Raw genomic sequence first — 26,717 nt, 5'->3', positions numbered from 1 at the left:
CAATGGAATGGAGTGAAAAGCAAGTTTTTTCATCCTCAACATGGCATTAGGTTAGCTGATCCGTCCTCAATGGAATATAGAATATTCTAGAAATAAAATAATAATATTACACATTAATTAAAATTGATTGACCTATATTTCTGTTAGATTAATAGTTTTAATTAAATCTTTAAAACAGAAAATTAAAATTAGATTGATATCTGTAATTTTAAAAAACAACTTGATATCTATTATTCTATGAGGAGAGAAATGTTAAATTTTAGTTATAATTATTTTAGAAAAGGAGAGGATGAATGCGTCTAAGTTGATGAAAAGATGCACAAATAGACTTAAATTTTATATTTAATTAATAATGTAATATCATACAATAGTTTTTGAATGGAAATAATTCATTTTCTCAAGGTTGAATCTCATGCCTTGAGCTCCATTGTTGACATTCAAAACTTTGAAAATAAATTATGACACTGAAATACTTGGATCAAAATTGACAGCTTGACAAAATTTAACATGCCAAAGATGTTCATTTCCTAATAAACAATTATACAAGTTATACTCCAATAGACTATATGATTCAAAATTGGCTGAAAAATAGAATGATATTGTAATGTATATTGACAATATCAGCTCTTGAATCTGACACTTCGACTGATAGTTGGATTAATTCCAGAGGCTTCCCCGCCATAAGGTGCAGTTTGCTTTCTGAAACTCTGAACCTGTCCCCCGCGATTCTTAAGAGCTTTTTGATGCTTGAGCTGCACATTGAGTTAACAAGAGATTGTAAAATAGAAAAAAAAAGAAAACCAACAGTGGAACATTTAAAGTTGAAGAGACTAGCCAGAGAGGAACTGGAAGTACCTTGTAATTCTTTCTAGGATTCTTTTTATCCTTGTTGCGACTTCGAGTCAGTCCTCTGTTCTTCACCATCTGCAGCAGATCGGTAACCAAGTTGAGACTTACAAATTTGCAGAAACATAAGAACAATTAGAGTGAAAACCTCAGATCGAGTAAGAACCTGAGAAGTGATATAGCGCTTTCCGTCCACGGTCTCCTCGGGCATAGAGGGGACAGCTGATTTCCTGCAAAAGCAAAACAATCTTATTTTCACATTGCTTATCAAAAAAACAAAAAAGATCTTAATTTCATATTGAAAAAGATGGAAAAATGAATATCCTTAAAGACCAGAGATAAAGTAGCCCAGGCAAATGGACTGACTCCAAAACTTCACCTTGAACGGGCTGCTGCTTTTGCAGCATGTTTTGGAGCTAGTAATTTTTCTGCTTGTTTATTAACTTCTTTTTCAGGGTCACCCCCACTTTCAGTGACCTTTTTATCATCAACTTTATGAGATCCAAGATCAGTCATTTGATCGTCACCCTTGTCATCCTCAGTCTTAACTCCAGCACCAGCCAACACCCGATTCTCATGTCTCAACCGTCGATCATGAATTTCATCTCTCTTGGGCAAATCATCATCACCAGAAGCCACCTTATCACAAAAAATGGATCAGACAGATGTTCAAAAAACAGGCTATATAAAGAATGAAAACAGCTTAAAGATATCATTTGATATCATGAATAGCACTGAGTGCATATTGCATATGTTTTATATGAACAAGCGAAACAAATTTTAGCAATAGTCTGGGCAATAGTTCAGTGGTCAGCCTCAGATTGTAGGAAGCATTATGAATACTAGTGGAAAGAAATGCACTTAAGGTCTGTTTGGGAGTTTGGAGGGGAGGGCTTCCGGAAAAAAAATTTAAAAATTATAAAAAAAATATTTGACATTTTTTTTAATAATATAGAAAAGTTTCTAACATTTTTTGAAAAAAAAAATTGTTTGAAATGATAAAATAATATTTATCATTAATGTATTGTTAATTTTTCTCAAGCCCTCCAAAACCATCCTCCAATAAAAATTTTGAGTTCCCGCAAATTAGGTGATTTTTGATGTTATGAGAAGAAAATAAAAACCTCCAAAATCTTTCTATTTTTCTCACCCAATCCTTATTTTTCAAAGTGTTCCCCTCCCTTTCCCTCCAAACTCCCAAACAAAGCCTTAATGGTTGTTTGTTTGCTTTTCTATTGGCTTACTTTTCTATTGTCTTCCGTTGTATATGTAGTTTATTGTCTAACATCCATTGTAGTTTAATTTGCTTCTATCAATTTCATAATCTATGCTATCCAAGCTTATCTAAATTTCAGTTTCAATATTATAAGTTGCATGTTTATAAATTTAACTTTGAAAAAGAATTATTGTGTTGTAAAGAGGAAAATTGTACATAAAAAGGTTTCGCAAAAATTTGTTTTGTAATTCCTTTTAGTTATGGTGCAAACTTAAGTTTGGAAAATAATTTGTTGGTAGGAAGAAATTTGTAAAAGGAATGTTAGGAAATGCAGAGAGATTGCTTGATGAGTTGTGCTTACTTAGGCCATGGGGGCTAAAAATTGAAAACGAAATTAGAAATCATAATTCGTTTATAAAATCTCAATTTTAGTACCTTGAGTTTCTTCAGATTAGCATTAACAAACTGTGAAACTTTACTGGAGACATGACCATTAGACAGTCCTGCTGTCCCATTAACATTGATAGCATCATCATCAAAATCATCGTAGGTTGCAAGCTGGCTGTGAAATTTGTAAATTGTCAGTAAGTTCACAGATGTTGGAAACAAGTAGGGCAAGAGATATATGAGAGTGAAGATATACCCATTAGCTGGATTTGAACGCTTTAGAGAATTACTTGGCTTTGGAGCAGTTTGACTATATAAACCCTTTTGTTTCAATTTTTCCTCAAGGGAAGCTCTAACTTTCAACATTTCCAAACTCAGGACGCCAATGTTATCCTTCTGCCATGTCAAGGTTCAACAGTTAGATTATTAACCTTATATAGCAATAAACCAATCAAAGATTAAACAAATTTTGAAATCTATAATTCACCTGATCTTTTAATTTTCTTCCTTTACCAACCTTGGAGACATCCGATTTTTTCATATCAACTACATTGCTAGGCTGCAAAAATGCATAAAAAATCAACTGTTAAGGACTTGTTGTCACTTTTTAAGATTATAGCCAAGATTAAGACGTGATCATTACCACTGCTTCTTGTGATACAGCAGAGACTAGAGGTTGTTCTTGGCGTATAGTGACAGAATCTGCTGGCATTGTTGTATTCTCATGATCTGACCCGCTACTTCCTTTAAGAATGTCCTCAAGTTCGACTGGAAGTTCTGAGCCAAGTTGGTTTATCTGTTGAGTGAGGCATATTAGAAATTCGCAATATGTAAAAATGATTAAGTACATCTCAGATCTGATATTTCTGTGTAACTGTGAATCAATGGTGCAAGTTACCTACAAATAATTATGCAATTTTTACATTAGAGAGTTATACATTAATCTAATGAAGTATACAAAGTCCTCCATGGTGTAAGCAAGGCTACCAATGTATGTATGCAATATAATAAATTGTTTATAAACTATCCAATACAATCATTTGCATTTCCAATAAATTTAGTTGAACTATTGATTATCCAAACTACAGGACTAAAACTGCAATAATAAGACAATTCAAATACTTCAATGAAAGAAACTTCACGACTGAAACCGAAATAAATTGAACTCCAATAATAATTTTTTATAGCATTCCAGTATAGTGTATATAAAAAACACAATTGTTCTCTTTATAAATCATGAATACTTTTCAATAGAGACCCAATCATGTGGTTCAATAAGTAACCTTTCGGTATTACCATTGTCCCTGTGCTCTGACCAGGTCGACGGCCAGTCCGATATTTAAAACATTGATTATAGTGCCTCAAAAGTGGCTGTTTGACAATGTTTTGTCTTGAATGACATGTACAGAATAATAGCAAATGGTTCAAATTTTGCCCAACATAATGTCGCTAGCCGTTATTTAACAACATTGCTCATGTAACAAGTAAATAACTATGGAAACTGCATTAAATCCTTACAGACAAAGACATGAGCTAGTTTAAAAATGAAATACCTGATTAATTAATTCCTTGATCTCTTCAAGGCGAGCTATTACAGGATGATCATCTACTGGTTGCCCTTCAGACTTGAGTAGAAGGTAGAAGGTTATAGCTTGGCAATAGGACAGCATGAGAGGCTGTTTCAACTCAAAATAACGCACTACTCCTTCCTTAACTGTTTGCCCCTTTTTAACCTTCAGAAGAGATTAATTAAATTGTATTGCAATATGGACTTCAAGCACATCCAAGGGGAAATACATCACAAAAAAAAAAGAAAAGTATTGTCTATCCACGAAAAGTATGGACCATAAGAATTTATTTTCAAAGTAAGATCATAAAATAGGAAAGATCAAGAGTCGAATTCACTTAAAAACAGTGGGAATACATTTATAATTTATAACAATAGTATAACACTATAACTCCTAACAGGGTGTCCAATGTTTCAGTAGAAAGAATAAAACAAATAGAACCTAAGGCCTAAAGAGACATACAAAGCGAAAGGAAGAAATAACCAAGATAATCACAATTAAGCCTCTCTTGATATATGATTGATAAATTGATAAATATAACAATAGAACGATTCGGCTCTTCTGAAGTCCACAGACCTCGAGCCATTTTCCGGTAACATTCCATTCCAAGTCATTCACACTGCCATGCTTTCAATAGGTTGTGTAAATTTACCATCATAACATGAATGTTGCATTTTCCACCAAACAAAAAAGAGGTGTTCATTATTAAACTTAAATTATTGTAGACTGTGACTATTTAATATAAATACATGTCAGCCTCTTCGCATGGTTTTGTAAACTACTAGTAAAGAATATGGGCAGGTAAAAAAAAGAACACGGGAAAAAGAAAAACCTTGCTTAACAGTGGGTTGATTTTGCATTCAAGCTCTGTGTGTGCCTCATTCAATTCTGACAACCAATCAACTAATTCTGGAGCAGACCTGCAAAGAAAAGATAAGATGGTCACCAATTCAAGAAAAGCGGGGAAGTCTATCATATGGCAGTCAGACTGTCAACACGAGTTAGGCCAATAAGAGCAATAAAGGGGGCGTGATCCAATTTTGTGAGGATTCAACAGCTTCCATTAAGGTAGACGTTCATCTAGGTTTCTGCTGAATATTGCTAGAAATAAAATGTTATGCTGTGAAAAGTGCCTATGTTAAAGCTGTTATGCTGTGAAAAGTAAAGCTGTTGTGCTGAAAAGTGTTCATATAAATGATGAATGCAGCTTTAAACTATACTCCTAGTATCGTGACTATCATGGCCAAAGAGTATCAGACATTTGAAATTGAAAGGGTTTTACCCCCAAAAAAATTGATGTTGATTGGTAATGCATCTGAAACCACATTACAAAATGAAAATTATTTAGTTAAAAGTAATTATACTCAAAGCAATAGCAATCAGAGATCGCAATCAAAGATATTTCTCAAACTACAGGTGTGAAATCTGCAAGGCTATTAGCTCAGATTTCTATTGAGTTTCTCAAGCTTTCCTTTTTTTTTCACTGTTTACCCTCAAATTAGGCATTTTCCTCTAATAGCAGGACAAATTCCATTTCATTTTTTTTCTTTTTCAATCAATTTTGGTAGGAAATTTCTAATCATCTCTTCAGTGTGGGGTTCAAATGCTTTTATGTTGATGTTGTTAATATTTTGAGCATATAGATATGTTTCTCTATTCATCGATGGTTTCAGAAGGTGATCTTAACTAGTCTACCCTTGATTAATCAGTTATCCGATAGAGCATCACGAACACCAAAGTTTAGCCATTTTCTCTTTTATTTCCTTTAATCACCGATATTACTTCAGCTTTTTTCTTCCTTTTATTTAGTTTTGAATCGGCAATCCAATACATGCATACTCTAGAAATCAGTTTTTTTAATCTGAAGGTTATTCACAGCTATGGATGCAATGCTGGTACCCAGTTTAGTAGCATAGGGTAAAACGCACAAAATGGGAACATGATAAAACACAATCAATAGTATTAATGGCAAGATAAGAACAATATTCTAACCTATAAAGGACGTTCATTTGCTCCTCCTTTGATAAGGCATTCAGATCCTCAGCCTTGAAAGTTGCATCTCTATCCAGTTGTTTTATTACTCTGTTTCCTTTATCTGTTGCATCCTATAGAGATATAAAAATTTAATAAATGTTTTTTGACAGATTCTACACCAGGTAGTAAGCATGTGTTTTCGTCCATTCGTGTAGAAATCGACCATGCCTAGGCAACATATCATTGAGATATTAGGCAGAACTCACCTTAGAAGTTAAATTGTCATTATCAATGTCCCCAAGGCCAAAGTCTTCCATCGTTAAGCCTTTTGCTTTCTCCCTTTGCATATCAGTTGCAATTTTTTCCTCTTCTTTTGGGGCCTCGTCATCACTGTCTTGTAGCTGAAACGAACAAGTTACAATTATTCAAGAGAAAAAACAAAAAGTACGGGAAAATAAACCATTTACTTGGTCTACCCAAAATATATGCATCATTATTTTAGATATATAACACATGGCAAAATCCTTTTCAAATGCTATGCTCAAATCCTCACCTCAAAATTACGATTCTCAGCACCATGCGAGTACTTTCTACCACCGGTAATTGTTTTAATATCTCCCTCATCTTCATCATCATCTTCCATTCCGTCTTCATCTCCACCATGCTTTGACTCTAAATATTTCTTTTGCCTAATTACTAAGCAAAACAAACACATGCTTATCATAATCACACCTTTCTAATAAGTTCCACTTTAAAAACTTTCAAAAGTAAGAAAGAAAAGCAAGAACTATTTTCCTCAAACCTAAACTATATATATAAACTTAGTAACCAAGAATTTCAATTTTCAACAAACAGAACACTACCAGAGCTGGATCATTAACTTACATTTTGCAATATAGCCTTTGTCATTACCATCATATTCATCCTCCTCCACCTCATCATCATCATCATCATCATCATCATCATCATTGTCCTCATCATCATCATCATCCTCATCACTATCATTATCAATATCCTAAAACCAACATTCGAAAGAATGACAATTAGAACATAAATCTCAAAAGTAGCATCTATCAGGTTTAGCACTATACTAATAACTTCAAAAAAAAAAAAAACAGTTAACTGCAAAATCAAGACCTTAGATTCAAAAATAGGCATTTCATCATCTTCATCCGATTCTCCAGAATCAGCATTTATGTCAAGAGGAACAATATCCCTCTGCTTATGAACTGCAAATAAAGATCATGGAGCCACTTAATCAAAGCCAAATTCATAATAATCCCGTAAACTAGATGTTATCAAATTATAACTAGAAAAATAACTTATAATCAATTAAAACGGTTACAGGCATCAATCTCGTCGTCCATGTCTTGAGTAGAAAACACATGACGGTCGCGTCGGGAACTTGTGGCGTTTGTTACGTCTTTCTTCTGGTAGCTTTTCCCTCCTTTTTTCCCCATTCTATGTCCTGAAGAATAAAGGTTCGTTTATTAATGTCATGTAAACGCGTATTATATTAAGAAAGGGGAAATTGAAATTTGAAAAGTTACTGTGAATTTGAGTAATGTCTCAGAGAAGTTGGAGCTTCGATTTTTGCAGAGGATGACTGACGGTGGCTGCAGCTCCAGAGGTGAAGCTATTTTGCGGAGGGAGACGAACTGCCAGTGTAAAACTTCAAATAAACGGGAAACGGTATCGAAACCTAATTTGTGATATGGGTTTGGTTTTTATAGTGTTGGGCCTTAATGTGTCGAATATTCATAAATGATTTGGGCTTTAACCTATTTTAAATTGCACCAATTGATTGAATTTGGTACCCCATTAGGAAAAATACTTATATAGACACAACCATAACACATGTACTTACACACAACCAATCACATTTTTTTATTAATTAAAAATAAAAAATAAAATTGTCTCTCTCCTCTTTTATCCCAATCACCCCCATGATGCCAATTAAAAACGAAATTAAAATTTAAATAAATTTATATTCTCTCTCTTCATTGGTTGTGCCTAAAAATATGGATTTAGGTTCGTATCCATGCAAGTATTTCTCCCCCATTAGTTAGCTTTTTTTTCCTGTGATAATCTTGCATTTTTAAAAAACAACTTTTACTATTCATTTTGTTATTTTTGGAGATTTTGAAAAGTATTAAGATTTTATTTGTAGTGTTATAATGGTAAAAATATTGTTTAAGGCAATGCCAATAAATTGCTCAAAAAGAGGCGATGACAGAATGTCGCCCAAAGGATGTGTCGTCTTACCCCAAAGATTTTCTATCAATCAATCGTGGGAAACGTGAGATAAGACGTTTCTTGAGTAGAGAGAAGTCGGGGTTATTAAATGAATCACGTCTCCTTTGAAAATAAGGAATCCACAGTCTACCATTAACTGAGTGGACGGTGACCCTGTCCAAGAAAACCTTATGCCCTATAAGTCTTTATAAATACTCTTCCCCACATGGAAAGAGGGCATATCATTACACCCTAAAGCATGGCACTTAACAAGGTTATAACGCACACCGATCATCTTTAGAGCCCCACACCTCACATGAGCAGGACTTATAAAGCCATCATAAAACACCATTGTACGGGGCTTCTCGCTGTCGTGGGGAAACCCTAACCACGTCAAAGGCTTCTAAGTTTCTCTGCCCTAACATAGGGAACCTGCACATCTGAACTTTTTACCAGTATAGTGGCGCCTATCGTGAGGGCCCTGGTAAAAAATAGCTTGGGCCTCACCTTCACTCTAACCCATTTTATCTTTCTTTCGAAGATGGCCGACAAGACTCTACGTTACAACACAAACACTATTGCCTGAGGTTTTGCTAAGAGAGGCAGCTCCATAGTCGCCCAAAGTAAATACGCAAGGTGGGTGTTTGTAACGAATGTAATATCCCATTGCGCTCCCAAAAGCCTCATACGGAAAATAGGAGTTAACATCATTTTCTCCGAGGAGGGCGCCCTCGACTCAACCCTAATGATGATGATTCATTCATCGTCAGTGTAAAACACGACAACTAGGATATCAAACGTGTCTTGATAGATCCCAGTAGCTCTGCTGACGTTATGTTTTGGGACTCTTTCTAGAAGTCGCAACTTAACCCGAACGACATAAAAAAATTAGCGGTTCTTTGACGTGGTTATCAAGAGAACATGTTCAAATAATAGGTCATGTAACCCTGAAAATCACGTGTGGCAAGGGAGCAAACACCAAAGCTATTAACGTTAGTTACCTCATTGCAGACGTCTTATTATTGTATCTTGTTATTCTAGGGCAACCGGCTATCAACGCCCTAGGGGCAGTTGTTTCCACCATGTACTTAACCTTAAAATACATGTTCTCTAAAGGGCGATCATCAGTAGATATGGCAATAAAACCCGTCTTGAAATTGACGAGAACAACTCGCTTTAAAAGAGTTTGGGTTTTCCCCGATTACAACATACGGGGATGAGTCGAGTATTGGGGACACTAGTACACACCCCGAACACGCCCTTGAACCTTCCCCCTTTATTTTATTATGTACATTATTATTATTGTGTGATGATTTAGAATATTAAATATGTGATCAATATTTTAATAATTTGATTTGTATTTATTATTTAAAATATTTGAAATGTTTGTATGAACTTTTTGGAGACTGTTTTATTTTATTATTTATAAAGTAATTTAATTTTGGAAAAAATAAATATTTTTACTAAAAAATTTATTTTATTAAATGGATGGTGGCGTGGCAGGGATACCCGAACCCGTTTGGAACGGGTCTGAGTTTTAATTTTACATCCTCGTTTAGGTTTGGGGCGGAGAACGGGGATTATTTAGGGATTTGAGTTTGGGGGAGGTAAAAATCATCTCCGACCCGCCCCGTTGCCATGCCCAACGATCAGTACAATTCAAGGAGACCAACAAGGGGTTTGGGAATGCTATATAAGTATCCCGGAGACATCCAGTGAAGAGATCGCCCTTGTAAATGTCCTTTCTTCCGAAGTTCTAAGTATTTACTTCGAGTGTCGGGAATATATAATGGGCGTGGAAGTGGAAAGGCTCACAACCACAAAAGATCTGAAGGAGGTGCATATAGGTCCTCGCGCCCATAAAGTTACGAAGATATGTATTTTGTTGTATACGATGAAGGAACAAGAACTAGTCGATCAACTCATTGAGAATGTCAATATGTTCACTTTGGGCCATGCGACGTGCCAAACATGTACATAAAGGTTGTCAGTCATTGCCTCGCCATCAACCTTTTCCACCACTGCCACAGAGGGAGCGAAAAAATAGGCAAGAAGAAAAGTCATCTTTGATGAAGAGGTATAAAAACTATATAACATTGGATTCATCACAGGAACAAAATATCTCACCTAGTTGGCCAAGACAGTTCTGGTACGAAAGGCCAACAACAGGTGACGCATAAATGTAAATTTTACCAATCTGAACATCGTATGTCCCGAAGACTCATATTCGTTGTTGAATATCGATCACCCAGTCGATGGATCATCAGGTTACCGCATGTTAAGCTTCATGGAAGCATACTCGGGGGTACTAATCATATTCGGATGGATTCCCTAGACGCGCCTAAAACATTCTTCATGTTGAATTATTGCAACTATTACTACAATGGGATGCCCTTCGCCCCCAAGAACGCTGACGCCATCTATCAGCGGTTCATGGACATTGTTTTCTCCCATCAAATAGAGCAGAACATTGAGGCCTGTGTAGATGACTTGATTGTTAAAACTAAGGAGGACACAACCACACATAAGATTTAAAGGATGTTCTACTGTCAATAAAGAGATATGATATGGGCCTAAACCCTATCAAGTGCTCTTTCGGGGTTCAAGCAGAGAAATTCATAGGGTTCATGCCGACACATAGGGGCATTTAGGCTAACCCAAATAAGTGTCAAGCAATCATCACCATGAATGGCCCCACTAATGTGAAGGATGTATAACAACTTACATGCCGTCTCGCTGCCATATTTTGCTTCCTCTCATGTGCAGGCGACAAAACTTTCATCTTCTCTGTTGTCTAAAAGAAGAAAGAGAGATTCAAATGGACCACTGAGTGTGAGGAGGCTTTCACCAAGGTCAATAATCTCCTCACTTGCCCGAGGGAAGATTCACCATTACTTCTCCATCTATCGATTACATATCAGGTGATGGGCTCAGTCCTTGTTTAGGAAGTGGATAGGGCAGAGATACCAGTGTATTTCGTAAGCATAATGTTCAATGGCATCGAGGCGCAGTATTAGAAATTCAAGAAACTAGTATTAGTCGTCGTCGTTGCAGAAAAAAACTTATACCATACTTTCAGGATTACAAGATTCTGGTGAAAATCAACTATCATGTCCGTCAGGTTTTAAAGAAACCTTATTTAGCGGGGAGGATTGTATCCTAGGAGGTATAGCTCTTAGAATATGACATACAATATGTCCCAGGTGGAAGCATGAGTTGTAAGTGTTGACAAATTTCGTGGCAGAATTCAGCTCGTCTAAAGACGAGGGCACATCTTTAGATTTCGTGGCAAACAAGTACGATTATACAATGAGATGATTGACTAACTCGGTTTGCAAGGTATGATTATGTAAACCATAAATCACATAAAATTTCCATGTATCATCCCTCTTATGCTATTGTTGGGGTTACATTTAACAATTATCTCGGGCCTTACATACCAGCCCAACCCAGCCCAGCACAATTTGACATATCTCCTTAGTCGCATACAACTCCTCCTTCATCCCAAAACTGAAACTCCAAGGTTCATTCTCTTCCCTTTAACACGCGCGCTTTCTTCTACTCCGTAGCGTGCTTTTGACTTCAATGCCGTTATTCTCTCTACTATAACACCAAAACATTCAAATGGCATATTGCTGTATATACAACCATTTGTTTCTTCACTCGCATTTCTTGTGGAGACGAATTCCATTTCCTCGCCGCCGCGTTACCGGAACCGCCACCGCCGGTAACTACTCTCTCAATTTTCAATCTCCGAAGCTGCTCAGTTCTTCACGCGCACCACTCTCGAAGGTGAACCACTCGCGTAATCAACTTTACATTATTACTCACCGTGCTTATTTTCTTCATATTATATCTGGTTTTTTCGCGTTTCTTCGTTAGGGTTATTGTACTGAGACTTTAGATTCGCGTGGAGATAGAGTTGTTTCTGCAACTTCTCAGAGCAATGCAACATTGGCTCCAGAAATTAGTTACGGAGCTGCTCCTGCTGTGCAGCTTGGTTCTGTTAGCAATGCGGAAGCTGCAGCGAACAGTGATTCTTTCAATGGCAGAGTCATGCTCATTGATGGCACATCGGTAATTCATAGGGCATACTACAAGCTTTTAGGTATACATTGTTGTTCCTGTTTACATGTGCTATTTCATTTTTTGTTTGCGGTTTTGTTTGAAAAATGTAAATGATTGTTGTTAACCTGTGTTGGTATGATAGCGAAATTGCACCATGGTCATCTAACACATGCTGATGGAAACGGAGATTGGGTTTTGACGATATTTTCAGCACTGTCATTTGTAAGTTATTTGTAAGTTATTTGCTGATTTTTTATTTGTAAGTTATTTGCTGATTTTTTATTTTCTCATTTTGAGTTGTAGAATTCGCAAACATTTATGCTACTGTCATCAGTTTTTTTGTCATCTTGGTGCATTATTTCTTTAGTGTTGTTATATTGATCTCTAATGAGTACAACTATAGTCTATAGATGACTAGAACTATAGATGAAGGGCATTTCCCCCCTCATCAAGGTATTCTGAATTTTACGGAAGAATAGAAACATTTCATGGTAAATTCTAATTTTAATGTCCAACTTTGGTTAAGAAGATTGAGATTAATTTGAGACACTGAATTGATAAATGAAACCTTGGATCAAGATTATTTGTTACTCCCTCAACCTAAAAAAGTTGTATAAATGATAGAGAGAAAAATACTTTTACTAAAGTATTCTTATATGTAAGTATCGTGTAATGGTGTATTCACCTTTATGATAAATGGAAAATGGAATATATTGAATCGAGGGTGATGCAATTAATATTAATTAGAGGCACGAGGGCATAATTACAACAATAACCAAGCCTTATCGTGATAAATATTTCCTAATCATAGACACTAATATGACATATACAATTAAATAATAACAATACAAATTGTGTATATCGCTGGTTCAATTAATTCAGAGGTAGAAAGCAAGTGAAAAGTGTATTGCCCTCTTACTGATGGTTGGTACGACAATTAGAATTAGTGTGACTTAATGGGATAGTCATAATATATAACTACCCGATTTCAGATATACCTTGCCATTATCACGTTCAAGGATGCGCTGCTTAATAGATTTATCCATAGTAAATGCTATCACCTTAAGGTACACTCTGTTAGAGTGCTCCCATTTTTTCAGAGTTTTTTTGGTCTTTAGTAAGACTCATTTGAGGATTGAAAAAAAGTCCTTAGATCTTTACTCAGCTATCTTTACTCAACTATATCTAGCTAACTTGGATTTAGGCTCAAGGTCAAAGGTTGAAAAAAATGACGCTATGACAAATGAGTCTAGTGAAGCCCAAAAGACCTTTTATGAATAATGGGAGCACTCTAATAAAATGTGCCTTTTAAGTAGAATATTTATTATGGAGAAATCTATTAGGCAGAACATCTTTAAGTAGAATATTTATTATGGAGAAATTTATTAGGCAGAACATCCCTAAAAGTGATAATGGCTAAGTCTATTTGAAACCTGGTGGTTATATATTTTGACTGGCCAAGTCTATTTGAAATCTGGTGGTTATATATTTTGACTGTTTCATTAGATCAGATCAATCCTAGTTGATGATATACCAACTATCAACAAAAGGGCAATGCACTTCTCACATACTTTCTATCAGGACTTAATGGAACCAACAATAATACAAGTTACAACATAATAATAATAATAATAATAATAATAATAATAATAATTATTATTATTATTATTATATAATTATATGTCATATTATGTGTCTATGTTTCGATAATACTTATCTTATCCCGTTAAGCGAGATCGACCACATGGATTAAATTATGCCATAATGTTCTATCAAAGACCATGTTTTTATCTAATTTGTTAATCTCAATATCTTTCTTAATAGTTTTTTTAGGTCTTATTCTACCTCTAGTTGTTTGACTCCCCTCCATTTGATCTACTCTCTTTACAACATAATCTACATGTCTTTTCTCTACATGCTCAAACCATCTCAGTCTATTTCCCACTGTCTTTTCTACTATAGGTGCTACCCGAATTCTCTATCTAATATTGTCATTTCTAATCTTATCTTTGCCTTAACACACATCCAACTCAACATCCTCATCTTTTAAAGTCATTTTGGGACAATTATTTTACAAATATATGCCAGTTATTTTGAGAAGGAGGGTGTATAAATGTTCTTGGAATGAAAATTTGCGAGGCTGTTGGCTCAGCCTTATAATATAAGCTATTTGTCTAATAATTAAATATGTGTTTATAGTGTCATAAAATGCAGAAGTACCAGTTGCAAACACGCGCTCTTAGAAGTGCTGCAACTTAATAATTGTCTTCTGGATGAAACACATGCTTAATGAACAATAATTTTATTTTAAACTGAAGAAACTTTGCAGTGTTTTTTTCCACAGTCAAGAAAAGGGGGGAAAATAGTTGTGTTCATGGAAATCATTCAATTTTAACTGTGACTGAATTAGTGTTGTCAAATATCGGCCATGAACACTGGGCTATGTGTGAAGGATGGAGGTGCCATGGCATTTTACGACGGAATTCTGGCTTTCTGCCATCCACAACCGATAACACTGGATTAAAGGCACAAAGAAGTTTCGTTTTGTCTGATATGTGCCATTTTCATCTTTTAGTTAGTCTTGGTTTTCTTCTTGCAGATAATTGATGTTCTGGAATTTATCCCTTCTCATGTGGTGGTACGTTTTATCCTTTATGCATTTATATATGTGAAACGCTTGCATTTCCTTTAAATTTGTCATCTTCACTAGTTATGTGTGTGAAAAGGTTGCATTTCCCTTTTCATGTTTACAATCAGTTAGTCGGGCTAAATAATGGTTTCTTTTGCATGCAGGTAGTGTTTGACCATGATGGTAAGATATCAGATTCCACTTCTATATTTGCTAGTATATGTTGCAATCCTATTTGATCCTTCATGGTAATAGAAAATAAGTTCCTTTTAATTATAATTACAACAATAATACTATATATTTTGATTATTTTATACTTGGGATGTGCTTGCGTAGGTAATAAATTGAGTTGAAGTTTAGTTTGCATGTAGAGTTGTGTTAGGCACCTTATGTTTTGATAAAATCATGTTGATTTTCTTGACCAAATTAGGATTCTGTCTGTTATTGACCGAAAACATTATAAAAAAATCAGACTGTTCACAACTACAATATAGATGCTGGGGGGAAACATAGACATTAAAGACAGAATGGTGGGCTTAGAGGGTATTTGTGTAAACATCTTAATTAACCGTCAATAAACACTTTATATGAGAGCTTATGTATAAGTTGATTGTACAATCAAAGAGTCTTTGAGGATAAGCTGTTTCCATAAGCTATTTTGGAAAGCCTATAAACAAATATTAAAACAATTTATGTGTATATCGTAAGTTAGTTTTATGAGCTCTTACAAAAAGTGAGCAAGTACTTCTGTTTTAAGCAAATTAACTCCCCGGGTAATCCCTCACTGGATGAACCCCTAAGATTGGAAATGCGTTCTTGAAGTAACCCAAAAGCAGAATGGACACCTGTGCAACTTTAGTATGGTCTTTACCATTAGGAGGCCTAATCAATTGGGTCTGGATTTTCAACAGAAAGGCCATCAACAATTTGGATTCAAATAACACAGATGTCTACGAAGTCACGTAGATGTTTTTTTCTACACAAAAAAACAGCGAGGAAGTGTCAAATTGGTCACGCAAATACAGTAGTTTGACGCAGTTTGGTTTGATTTAACATGCACATATCTCTTCACTATGAATTCCAGACTGGGCTTTAAAAAATTGTTTTAGTCGTACGTCATTTATGTTATGCTCCAAGTGCCCTGATCCTCTGCCAGCAATATTGGTTTTACACTGTTTTCTTTCTTTTATATGAAGTATTTAAGATTCGCAGTTGAGCAAAAAGCTATATGATTCTTAAGACATGTCTCACTAAAACTTGGACTGGTTTCTGCCATTGCTCTATCCTGCTGGAGAGAACTACCTTTTCGTTCTGTCTGATGTATTAGGCATTGTTCTTTTACGGAACATACAACAATGGGAGCTTTTTAACGAAAAATAACGGGGTTGAGTGTTTTTATGCTATTTGTGAAAGATTTTTATTCTCTTTTTGGAATCTTGTACTAACGCGTTCATATTGTTGTTTATTTTAATCATAAATATTAAAGGAAGACAAATATGTATGATAAGGAATAGAGGTAATTTATTATCCAATCATAAACTTTAGAGATAATTTCATCCTGTAGGTTAGAAATCAAAGAGATGAGATTCTTTTTACCCTTGGAAAGCATAAATAGATTTAATGAATTACTGTTTGATTGACGATTCCCCACCAAACTCTTGCACCGATAGCTAAGGCTGTTGTATTTATGCGAAACTTATTATGATCAATGAAGAGAGTGTCATAGGAGGAATATTATGTTCAGTTGAGTGCAAGCTGCTTCTACAAGCTATTGATGCAATTGTGGTATTTGGGCATACTAAGGATTTAGAGTCTAACTTGCATTTCTCAAGTTCTTTGTTTTGTAAAGCTTCTCTCAACTGTCAAGTAAAATCTTAATAAAGGATTCCTTTTCATTTCAGGAATTCCTTTTCGTCATACTTGTAATTCATCAAAAGAAAGTTTTACTGCTAAAGGTATGTTAAATTCTGAGTTTCAGTGTCTTTGAGGGATGAAATCAAAATGTAAGACCAATATTAGAATTTAAACCTCTTTTGTGGTTATATATGGGTAAGGGCTGAGTGTAATACAATTTTAATTTTAGCCTCTAATTTTGACATGCCCAAGGTATGAGAACAGTATAGTTAGGTGGTTTATTTATTTATTGAAAAAGAAAGAATTACAAAAGGAATATTCTCTGTTATTCCCGCTGGCTGCTTAGAGAGATGTAAGAAAAATGTAACATTCTTTTCCTGTGAATCATTTAGGCCTTTCTCTCCACTGTTCCTATCAAATTCTCCTATTTGAGTATTTAAAGATATATTTGGCTTCCCCAGATAAATTGTTCTTTCACATTGTCCCTGCCCACCTTAAACAAAACTCCTCTTGCTCCTGCCCTTCTTATTGGAGATACATACTAGGTTTTGATGTTCATACTTCCTATAGTCTAGGTTAAGTCATTCAGATGAAGTACTTTGGTCATCACTTGGTTGGTGGTAATTCCAGATAATACTCTCAAGTCTCAATTGCTTAAGAGGGGAATAACAAGAACGAAAGGTTCTAGACTTTGAATTTGAAGGATATAATGCTTTTCAGTGTCGGTTGATTTCCTTGCAATTTGTTCTTTTTGGGCTTCAGCCCTCCTGTTTCCCGCCAAAAACATAAGTGATTATGTTCCTACCGGGCCGTTCTTTCTCATTTTTATTTATATTCCTTCTTCAAGCTTCATTGGGACCACAATATCTATGTTAGAATTGTAAGATGTAATAATAATGTGGAATGCATGACCTTTGACATTATATTCTGCTTTTATTTGTCTCACTTTGGATTCTTAGTGATGCTTTGAATCAAATGGACCGGGATAGTTAATGTCGTATTTTGCGGTATTTTTCGAATAAAAGTTAAATGACTAAGCTTTTTATTTGAGATTTACATGATTCATTGACCATGTTTTTAGCACATTATTTTACAGCCTTTTAATGTGAGGCGTCCTAATTTGACGTGCACTTTGTTTGAAGGCCAGAACTTTAGGCACAATCTATATCCTTCGTACAAGAGCAATCGTCCTCCTACTCCTGATACCATTGTTCAGGGACTTCAATACCTCAAAGCATCCATCAAGGCAATGTCCATAAAAGTCATTGAGGCAAGTTGTGGATTTATATTGCTTACAGGTTTTAAGGGTGTATATTTAACTGATATATATTCATTAACTGATAGGTTCCAGGTGTAGAAGCAGATGATGTGATTGGAACATTAGCCTTAAGGAGTGTTGATGCTGGGTACAAGGTGATATTACTAACTAATAACTTCAAGATAGAGGAATGGTTCACACTCTCTAACTCCGATGCACCTCTACAAATTTTAAGAAATAGTATTATAATATTATGAATGAATGTTAAATCATGTACTCGGTTATTGAAAAGGGGAGGGTGGGGCATTTATAGATGGGATTATTCTGCTTGAATAATAAAATCTAAATAGCACGGTGCTGCTGCTTTTGTCATGGAAATACCCTCAGTGATATTATGAAGTCCCTGTCACTAATTTGTCTCATCTTGATGATAGGTACGAGTTGTCTCCCCAGACAAAGATTTTTTTCAGATTCTATCTCCGTCGTTACGTCTCCTAAGACTTGCTCCACGTGGTGATGAGTAAGTATCAGACATGATTTAGAGTTAATATCATAATGATCTAGTGCAATAACTAATAGCAATTTATTTTTATTTCTGCTAAAATAATGAGAATTGTCTAATAAAGGGTTTTTATCCTTTTTTCCTCTTACCCTTTTTTACATAAAAGTTACATTACCGGAGGAAGAAATTGAAAGCGAAGACGTTACTTTAAACTCTCTGGTTGTGCAGTTTTTCAGAGTGGGGACAGTTTTAACTTGCAAGCTATATAAATATTATGCTATATGATGTTGTTTTATATTGATTTTGTTTGTTTCTATTATTTTTGAGTTCTGTATTACTTGCAATATTATCGGTACCATATACTGGGCAATTCAGAAACAATAATATACTTTCTTACACATCAAGTTAAAAACAAATTGCAACAAAGCTACAGCGAAAAGGCTTTCAACATTCAGTTTTCATTTTTTAAAATGTGTTCATTTAAATTGTTAACAAGGAGATGAAACTTGTGTGGTGAGCAATTGTAATAGAGAGCAATTGTGTTCATTTTTTCAGAAACAATGAAGACTGTTTTTGAAATTTTTTATATTTTTAGCAAAATCTTGATCTATTTTAAAAAATTGTAATAGGAAATAGTGAGAGAAATATTGGATCTATATTCTCTTATGTTCATTAGTGAAGGTAAAATGAAAGCATGAAAAATGGGAAGTAAACGGACCTTTATTTGGTTGATTGTAATCTCCCGTTCTAAGTAAATAAGTAGTTTATTCTTATGTTTTAAGAGTTTTTTCTCTCTCTCAATAGGGTGGTTTCATTTGGAGTCGAGGACTTTGAAAAGCGATATGGAGGTCTGAAACCATCCCAATTTGTGGATATGATTGCACTTTCTGGTGACAGATCTGATAATATTCCAGGTTATTTTGTGCTGCTCTCTATTTGGAACATCATTTTATGAAATTTGATTCAAAATTGAACGAGGTTATGAACTGGAAGCTTTTCAAAATTTAAATATGAGGACATGCTTAATTAATTTCTTATTTGTCACCTTTGAAATCAATGGGTAATAAGATCTGTTAGAATGTTAGGCCTGATCCAGTTTCTTATTAGTAAAGTATGTTCTCCCATTTCTCCTTTCTATCTTTTCCTATAATTTCAACAAGACCATAATCCTATACAGTTTATAACATTATAGAAAAAGTACAAGAGAAGAGCCTCTTATCAAAAACGACACACCGACTAACAGAAAGTAGGAAAAATCAACTTATTAATTATGACAAGCTTCCTACATATGGGGTAACTCTGTTTATTGATATTAAATTGAACTGTTTTTCTACTTCTCAATTCTCATACATCATAGCTTAATTCCTTTCAGACTGAAATCTCAAAAAAATAAAAATGAAACACCCCATTTAATTGTTTCCCGGGACACTCGTTTTTTTCACTCATTTTCACTGCATATTCTGATTAAAAACATTGGATGTTAATCTCCCATGTTTTGCAGATTTATGTCTTAATATACTCCTTTAACATAGAAAAGAAAACTTGTTAACAATTCGTAAATGTGAGGTTCCTAAACATTGCCATCTATTTTACATTATTTCATTCTAACGTTCAAGTTCTGTTCCTGAACTTTATTTGTAGCCAGATTATAATTATAAACAACACCTAATTAAAGTATAAAGGGAAAACAAAATTTAATACATTCCATTCTTCAAGGAGCCACTTCTTCCAGGGTCATTCCTGCTTTGTGGAATCAAGGTCCAGGAATCATCTTTCAATGTCTTTCTACATGTCAAACTAATGAATCATCATTACCTAAGATTAGAGTCGCGAATGGAATGTGTGTTTTTTTTCGAAGCATGCTTTTCTGTTTTCAGGGGATAAGTTATATATGCTGCTTAAATTTTATTAAGTATTTAATACTTATAATATTTTGTGAATACAGGAGTTAATGGGATTGGAGACACTTATGCTGTGCAATTGATCAGTAAATTTGGTGAGGTTTCATTAACATTCTCATTTTTTCAAAAGTAAATAATGTTCTGGCATCATGGGAAGTTAACATTCAGCAAGTACTGTGATTTCTGATTTTATTTCCAGAGTCAACTCCTAATAATAGTTTGTCTTCTTATCTAATATGCAAGCTTCTGTTCTTTAATTTGCCCAAAGTGAGCATCTAAGGAGACTTGGTATGGGAAAAGAAAATGAGCTTGTTAGTAAATTTGTTATGCACCCTATACCGGTCCACAGGAAAATTGTTTAGCATGGAAAGAGAGGGCTCTAGCTCAGAGGTAGATAAAATATGATAGGGAATGTAGAGAGATTAGGCTTGAATTTGATAGGGTTTGCACCGGGAGTTGTTGACTGAAGTCCTGATCTATCTGTGTATTTTCTTTTCTTTCTGTTTATTGTTTCTGAGATAGAGGTTCCACACTGTATTTTCTGCATGTCATTGGGAATTGCTTCTTCTTTAATCAAATAATTGGGTTCTTGTCATCATTCTTTTGTTATATTCTTTAAGTGTTTGGCATGGCTGGAAAATCACATAGTTTTCTAGAAAATATAAATGTAAATTTATTGACAAAAAAATGTCTATTTTTCTTTCTTTCTTTCTGCATATGAGTGCGTCCGTGGCTCATTTCTTTTTTGCTTTTGGTTCTCGTCCTTAGTATTATTTTGAAAACTATTTAAATTACAAAGATTTTATTGGATGGTTGCTTGGCTGGCATTTGATTATTTAGTCATCCAAATAATCTTACTAAGTAGAACAAACTTATTTGAAAAGTGTGTATTGTTACTTGGTCTTGTATCTTCATATATTTCTGTATTTCTGTATATGATTTTAAGTCATCTCTCTCCACTTATTTGAATAGGCACATTGGAGAGGTTGTTGGAATCTGTCGATCAAATCAAAGAGGATCGCATTAGAAAGGTATTCCTGATTCATGGTTATTCATGTAATGTGTAAAATGTCCTCACTGAAGCTTGTGATATCTTATTCAACATGATTAATAAGATCTATTTAGCATCTGAATATAATCACATCCCTTGTTTGAAACTATACTGTATATGATATTATTGGTTTTACCTTTTGGAAGTATTCTAGTTGACCTTTATAATGTCAATACCAACTTTGTGATTTTTTTTTTTGCCATTTTCTTTGCAGACCTTAATTGAAAATGCCGAGCAAGCTCGATTAAGCAAGGAATTGGCAAGCATCTCAATCTCTGATATTTTTTATTGTTTTCATATACACACTTTTTTTTTGTTTCTTTTTCTGTCTTTTTATCCTTTAACCGGAAATTTGCATTTATACATTAGCGTTCCAAATTATGACAGGCATTGTTGCGTTCTGATCTCCCATCCTACATGGTACCATTTGCTGTAAAAGATCTCTTGTTTCATAAACCCGAGGTTTGTGGCACTGAAGGCAGTTTCAATTTTCAATTTTAGGTTTTTTATTTAGTTTTTGGTATGGCCTTTTAGGTCCAACTATAGACCTTATTTAAAAGCCTCATATTTAGTGTCATGTTTTTGTACCATATGCATAATCATGCTCTTATCTCATACTTATAAGGTATTTGACTTGATATTTTTCAGGAACAAAAACAAAATTTATCATCAAATGATCAGTTGAAACTTTACCCAAATCATTCACACATTTCTGAATTCATAATCAAACACTTAATCTTACGAATTGTTATTAAATGCAATAAACTTTAGTTCTGTAAATGTTTGGCCGTAGGCTATTATGCTTTGACATTCCGCGAGACATCTAACATTTGAAAAATTAAATTGTGCACAGGATAATGGCAGCAAATTCAACAGCCTTTTAACAGCTATCAGTGCTTATGCAGAAGGGTTTTCAGCCGATCCTATATTAAGGAAAACATTTCGTCTGTGGGAAAAGTTAGATTCGAGGTGAAGTTCATCTCGGGTTTTCTTTGTATAGAGTATACAATACAGCATGAGTGGTTTAAATGTATATAGCATACAGAGCATGCATTTTTTCCAAGTGATTGTTCTGTTATGATTTTTTTTTTTTTGGTTGTCAGCCAAATCTAATTCACGGTTCTTTATAGTTTGTTACTCTCATGAAGTTGTTACCTTTTTTTTATTAAAGGTGAAAGCATAAATAGGCGGTATTTTGTATATTATAATTCAAACTGCTAAATTGAGGCCAGTGCATTGATGTTTTTACTCCTTATTTTCTATTAGTATGATTCGTTGATTAAAAATTAAAAATAGCTGATTCATGGAAAGTGGAAACACAGTGAAACTTAGGATGTTGTTTTATGATTTTAATTTAGGCAAATTCTGTAGTGTAGTTCCATGGAACATGATTTTCCATCTCCAAATTCTTAGGCATCCATGCAATCCGTGAATTTGGCATCGCTAGCCTGAGATTGGACGATTTATATAGGTGTTTTTTATTTTATTTTATTATTATTTTACTTATTTATTTAAAGTTTAATTTTATATTAAATTTAAACTGCCTGATCTTGTTTTAACTAAAATAAACATTTAATTTATTATTATTATTTTTTGATAAAAGAGAGGACCAAAGCCCAGGAAGAGAACTACACTATTTATTTTGTTTAAGTGAAAATGCGAAAAGTGTGAGAACAATCCATCATTCTTTAATTCCAATCACTTAATTCACTTTTGTGATTTTTATCCAAAATAATAGTGTTATTATTGTAATAAAAAAATTTAATAGAAAAAAAATTATTGGAATAGAAAACTCTTATTGCAAGTGTTTACAAAAATGCTTATTTTTTTAATGAGCTAGATAGGTATGTTTTTGAAGAATTAAGGGGATACTCTTTCCATCCTTAGTTGTTATCCCACAACATCATAAAAAGTCAATTATGTCCCTTTCGACGCACTTATTTTTGTCATTTTTCAAACCAAATTGAAGAGACACTTTTTTTACGTTAAAATTGAATTTGGATATTCATCGCCGTGTGTGTAAAAAAAGTGTAGATACAAACACCATTTATTCAAACAGTTGTGAGTGGTCCGGAGATACATCTCTGAATACTTTTGATACTTATCCCTTGCCATAACCCTTCCCTCTTCCACCTTATTCATTTTCTAAAAAGTTCTCAAAAAAATTCATTTGAGTTCTGCATCCATCCAATCAAGCATATATCATTGGAGCTTTTTCCTACATCTCACAACATTAAAGCTTTTTCTTCTCATCAATCAATATCATTTGGTAAGTTTTTTAAATTTTTGTTTCTTTTTATGTTTTGATTTGTAGTTAATTTTTTATGTTGCATTAGTTGTTTTATGTACATTAGGTAGCAATGTAAGCAAAATAGGTTGTCTAGAAGAACATGCATTGAGCTGTTTTGGAACTGGGAGGGCAGAAAATGAGTTTTTGTCATGGGAGCAAAATCACAGCTTTGTCTAAAGATGCATATCTGGATTTGCTCTGTATAGTTTTCGGAGATACATCTCCGGATTTGACTCGGGCAAAAAAATTGGGTGATTTTGTGGAATTTTGAATTTCTTCGGACGCCTTGTTTATATCTATCTGTGTTTCTAACACAGGTGCAATGGAAGATAACAACGCTAGTCGGATTAGCCTCGGGCGTGTGTCTCAAACTGCATTGGTCTCGAGTTACCTTGGAGGGCCATTTAACACCTTCTCACTTTATAATTATCTAGATAATGCTGCTAGGCATGTTTGGTATGGAGATATATATATATATTTTTTCTTTTACAATACATATGTTGTCAACTAATTAAATTCATACTGATGGTTATATTTTCTTTTTACAGGAGCGTGATTGTTTGAAAATGATTAGCCACAGCAGAAAGATTTTAGAGCTGGAACAATCCACTGCTGCTTGGTTCGTCGACGCTATCTGTTATTTCGGTTTCGCTAGTTTATGTTGTGTTACGTACATGACCATAAACCACGACATGCAAGCGAAATTTGTAGAGGTACACTCAGAGACGTAATATTTTCAATATCTATAGGAGAGATAACAATCACCTTGGATGACGTCTCTTGCCTCATGCATCTTCCCATCAAGGGGAGTTTACTGAACTACAAGAGGATCAGTTGACAAGAAGGCGCTAACTTGATGGTCACCCAATTGGGGGTTGACCCAAATGAGGTCGCACATGAGATACATGACACTAGAGGTGCTCATGCTAGGTTTAGTTTTTTGGTAAAGCTTTTATAAAAACCATATGCATTGGGCCTTAGATTCCGTAGGCAATGATGTGTAGGTTTAGTACCACTGATATTGCGCATTAAGGTGTTACCTCTTGTTCTTGGTTGACACGTCCATGTTTGTGAAAAAGTACAACTTATATCAATGTGGTCTACTTTAAGTACTCCACCGATATATATGCGATTCCCGAGTACAACTGAGGGGCGTCTCTTTGGTTTTCCTGTACTCGAAGTTGGACTGGAGTTGTCTTTAGAAGACAAAACAAATGACAGGAAGCTGTATGCTGCTTACAGTAATTTCTTGTTACTAATATTTTCATAATTCATTTCTTACACTTGTTATTAATATTGTATCTGAACTATTTTGAGGGATGAATCATCTCCCACTTCCCTAGCATCATCGGGTCGGAAGCTGCACCTCACTACAATGAGGATTGTTCATATGCAACAACATTTGTTATGTACACGGGAAATGGTGTTGTCAAGCCATTTAGAGTCTTTCTTGATCGTATGGTACAAGAAGATGTTTGCTTCTGCCCCTACGAGGGTCACTGCCACACACATTCCTTTGAAGTAATCTCCTTATACTCCAGATAAATGGCATGAGGGTCACTACCAAATAACCGATCTATCTTCAGGTGACAACCACCTACTTTTTTGTCAATCTAAGAACCAACGTACCGCCAAAAGGCGGTCATTTACTTTTTTTGTCGGTCTAATAACCAACCTACTGCCTGGTGAAAATAATTTACTTTTCTGCCGGTCTAAGAACTAACATACCGTCTAACGATGATCATTTACTTTTTCTGTCGATCTAAGAGCCAACTTACCACCTACGGACTGTTATTTATTTTTCTGTCAGTCTAAGAACCAGCGTACCGCCTGACGACAATCATTTATTTTTCTATCGATCTAAGAACCAACGTACTACCTAACGATGATCATTTACTTTTTTGTTGATTTAAGAACCAGTGTACTGCATGGCGACAATCGTTTACTTTTATGTTGATCTAAGAACCAACGTACCGCCCTAGCAAAGATCATTTACTTTTCTGTTGATTTAAGAACCAGTGTATCGCCTGAAGACAATCATTTACTTTTTTGTCGATATAAGAACCAACAATAATTAGTTTTATGTTGATTTAAGAATAACTTACCGCCTGACGACGATCATTTACTTTTTTGTTGATTAAGAACCAACATAATGCATGGCGACAATCATTTACTTTTTTTGTCGATCTAAGAACCAATGTATCGCCTGAAGATGACCATTTACTTTCTTGTCAATCCAACTATATTAGCATTTCGGCTAATGACGATCATTTACTTTTTTGTCGATCTAAATATTCACTTTTTGACTAATGACGATCATCTATTTTCTTGTCGATCAATGCATTAGCATGCAATTTAGAGACGGTCTTTTATATTCTTGTTGGATAAATTTCTTTTGTTTTTCAAAAAATAAAATTTGAGTCATTTATATTTAATTATTTTTTACAACGATTATATAAAGACTTTGGTCATCCATATTCTCTAATAAAATATAATTACATAAGAGCAATTGCAGTATCTCAATTTTGTCTAAAAAAGGATTATCATGTTTAATTTTAAAGTAATTTCTATTTTTATTCTTATAAAAGGAATTTAAAATATCTTAAAAATTAATTTAATCTTTTAATTTGATTTATCATGATATTTACCATCGTTTTCATTTAATCGTAAAATCTTTTTAAAAAAACTTAATTTTACACTGTCGACCAATCACACTCATGCATCTAATTACACCACACTTTTATTTTGAAATTTTTTTAATGACATGGCAGATTGCTTGTTTTCTATTGGATGACAGTGTAAAACTATTTTACACTGTCAGTGCATGTCCATTAAACCTTTTATTTATTGATTAAAAAATAATAATAAAAAAATTGAATAAAATATATATTGACAAAATTCTACATTTTTATCATCATTCCTAAAATAAATAAAAAGG

At 34.3% G+C, this 26,717-nt stretch overlaps 2 protein-coding genes across 3 annotated transcripts; one reads left to right on the top strand and one right to left on the bottom strand.

Annotated features, from left to right (window-relative positions):
- Nucleotides 1-444: 444 nt before the first annotated feature.
- On the bottom strand, nt 445-7,686 carry LOC131623597 (protein THALLO). The gene is made up of 17 exons (XM_058894599.1): nt 7,542-7,686; nt 7,337-7,459; nt 7,129-7,220; nt 6,877-7,006; nt 6,545-6,687; nt 6,258-6,392; nt 6,010-6,122; nt 4,850-4,937; nt 4,003-4,182; nt 3,093-3,245; nt 2,937-3,008; nt 2,706-2,845; nt 2,498-2,624; nt 1,226-1,485; nt 1,013-1,076; nt 856-924; nt 445-752 (listed from the first exon to the last, which is right to left on the bottom strand). Exons 2-17 carry the CDS (start codon nt 7,449-7,451, stop codon nt 621-623), a joined length of 2,013 nt encoding a protein of 670 aa, XP_058750582.1. The 5' UTR covers nt 7,452-7,459; nt 7,542-7,686; the 3' UTR covers nt 445-620.
- A 4,029-nt stretch (nt 7,687-11,715) lies between these two features.
- Nucleotides 11,716-22,750, top strand: LOC131623596 (uncharacterized). 2 transcript variants are annotated; one of them, XM_058894597.1, is made up of 15 exons: nt 11,716-12,018; nt 12,109-12,334; nt 12,437-12,516; nt 14,894-14,932; nt 15,088-15,106; nt 16,825-16,878; nt 17,920-18,047; nt 18,122-18,190; nt 18,470-18,555; nt 19,342-19,451; nt 20,483-20,533; nt 21,411-21,469; nt 21,704-21,748; nt 21,877-21,951; nt 22,343-22,750. In XM_058894597.1, exons 1-15 carry the CDS (start codon nt 11,851-11,853, stop codon nt 22,460-22,462), a joined length of 1,329 nt encoding a protein of 442 aa, XP_058750580.1. In that variant the 5' UTR covers nt 11,716-11,850; the 3' UTR covers nt 22,463-22,750. The 2 variants fall into 2 exon arrangements, with proteins under 2 accessions (XP_058750580.1, XP_058750581.1); XM_058894598.1 differs by lacking the exon at nt 16,825-16,878.
- Nucleotides 22,751-26,717: the final 3,967 nt, after the last annotated feature.

The sequence above is a fragment of the Vicia villosa genome, unplaced genomic scaffold, assembly GCF_029867415.1.
Source record: "Vicia villosa cultivar HV-30 ecotype Madison, WI unplaced genomic scaffold, Vvil1.0 ctg.000074F_1_1, whole genome shotgun sequence".
Taxonomy (NCBI): domain Eukaryota; kingdom Viridiplantae; phylum Streptophyta; class Magnoliopsida; order Fabales; family Fabaceae; genus Vicia; species Vicia villosa.
This window is presented reverse-complemented; position numbering and strand designations above follow the sequence as displayed.

Excerpts from the sequence above, each read along its gene's own strand:
- LOC131623597 (XM_058894599.1), bottom strand. The coding sequence starts at position 7,451 with ATGGGGAAAAAAGGAGGGAAAAGCTACCAGAAGAAAGACGTAACAAAC. Across the intron at positions 2,846-2,936 it reads GAAGAAAATTAAAAGATCAG|AAGGATAACATTGGCGTCCT; the intron begins GTGAATTATAGA and ends TTGACATGGCAG. Across the intron at positions 753-855 it reads ATCCTAGAAAGAATTACAAG|CTCAAGCATCAAAAAGCTCT; the intron begins GTACTTCCAGTT and ends CTCAATGTGCAG.
- LOC131623596 (XM_058894597.1), top strand. The coding sequence starts at position 11,851 with ATGGCATATTGCTGTATATACAACCATTTGTTTCTTCACTCGCATTTC. Across the intron at positions 12,335-12,436 it reads GGCATACTACAAGCTTTTAG|CGAAATTGCACCATGGTCAT; the intron begins GTATACATTGTT and ends TTGGTATGATAG. Across the intron at positions 20,534-21,410 it reads GCAATTGATCAGTAAATTTG|GCACATTGGAGAGGTTGTTG; the intron begins GTGAGGTTTCAT and ends TTATTTGAATAG.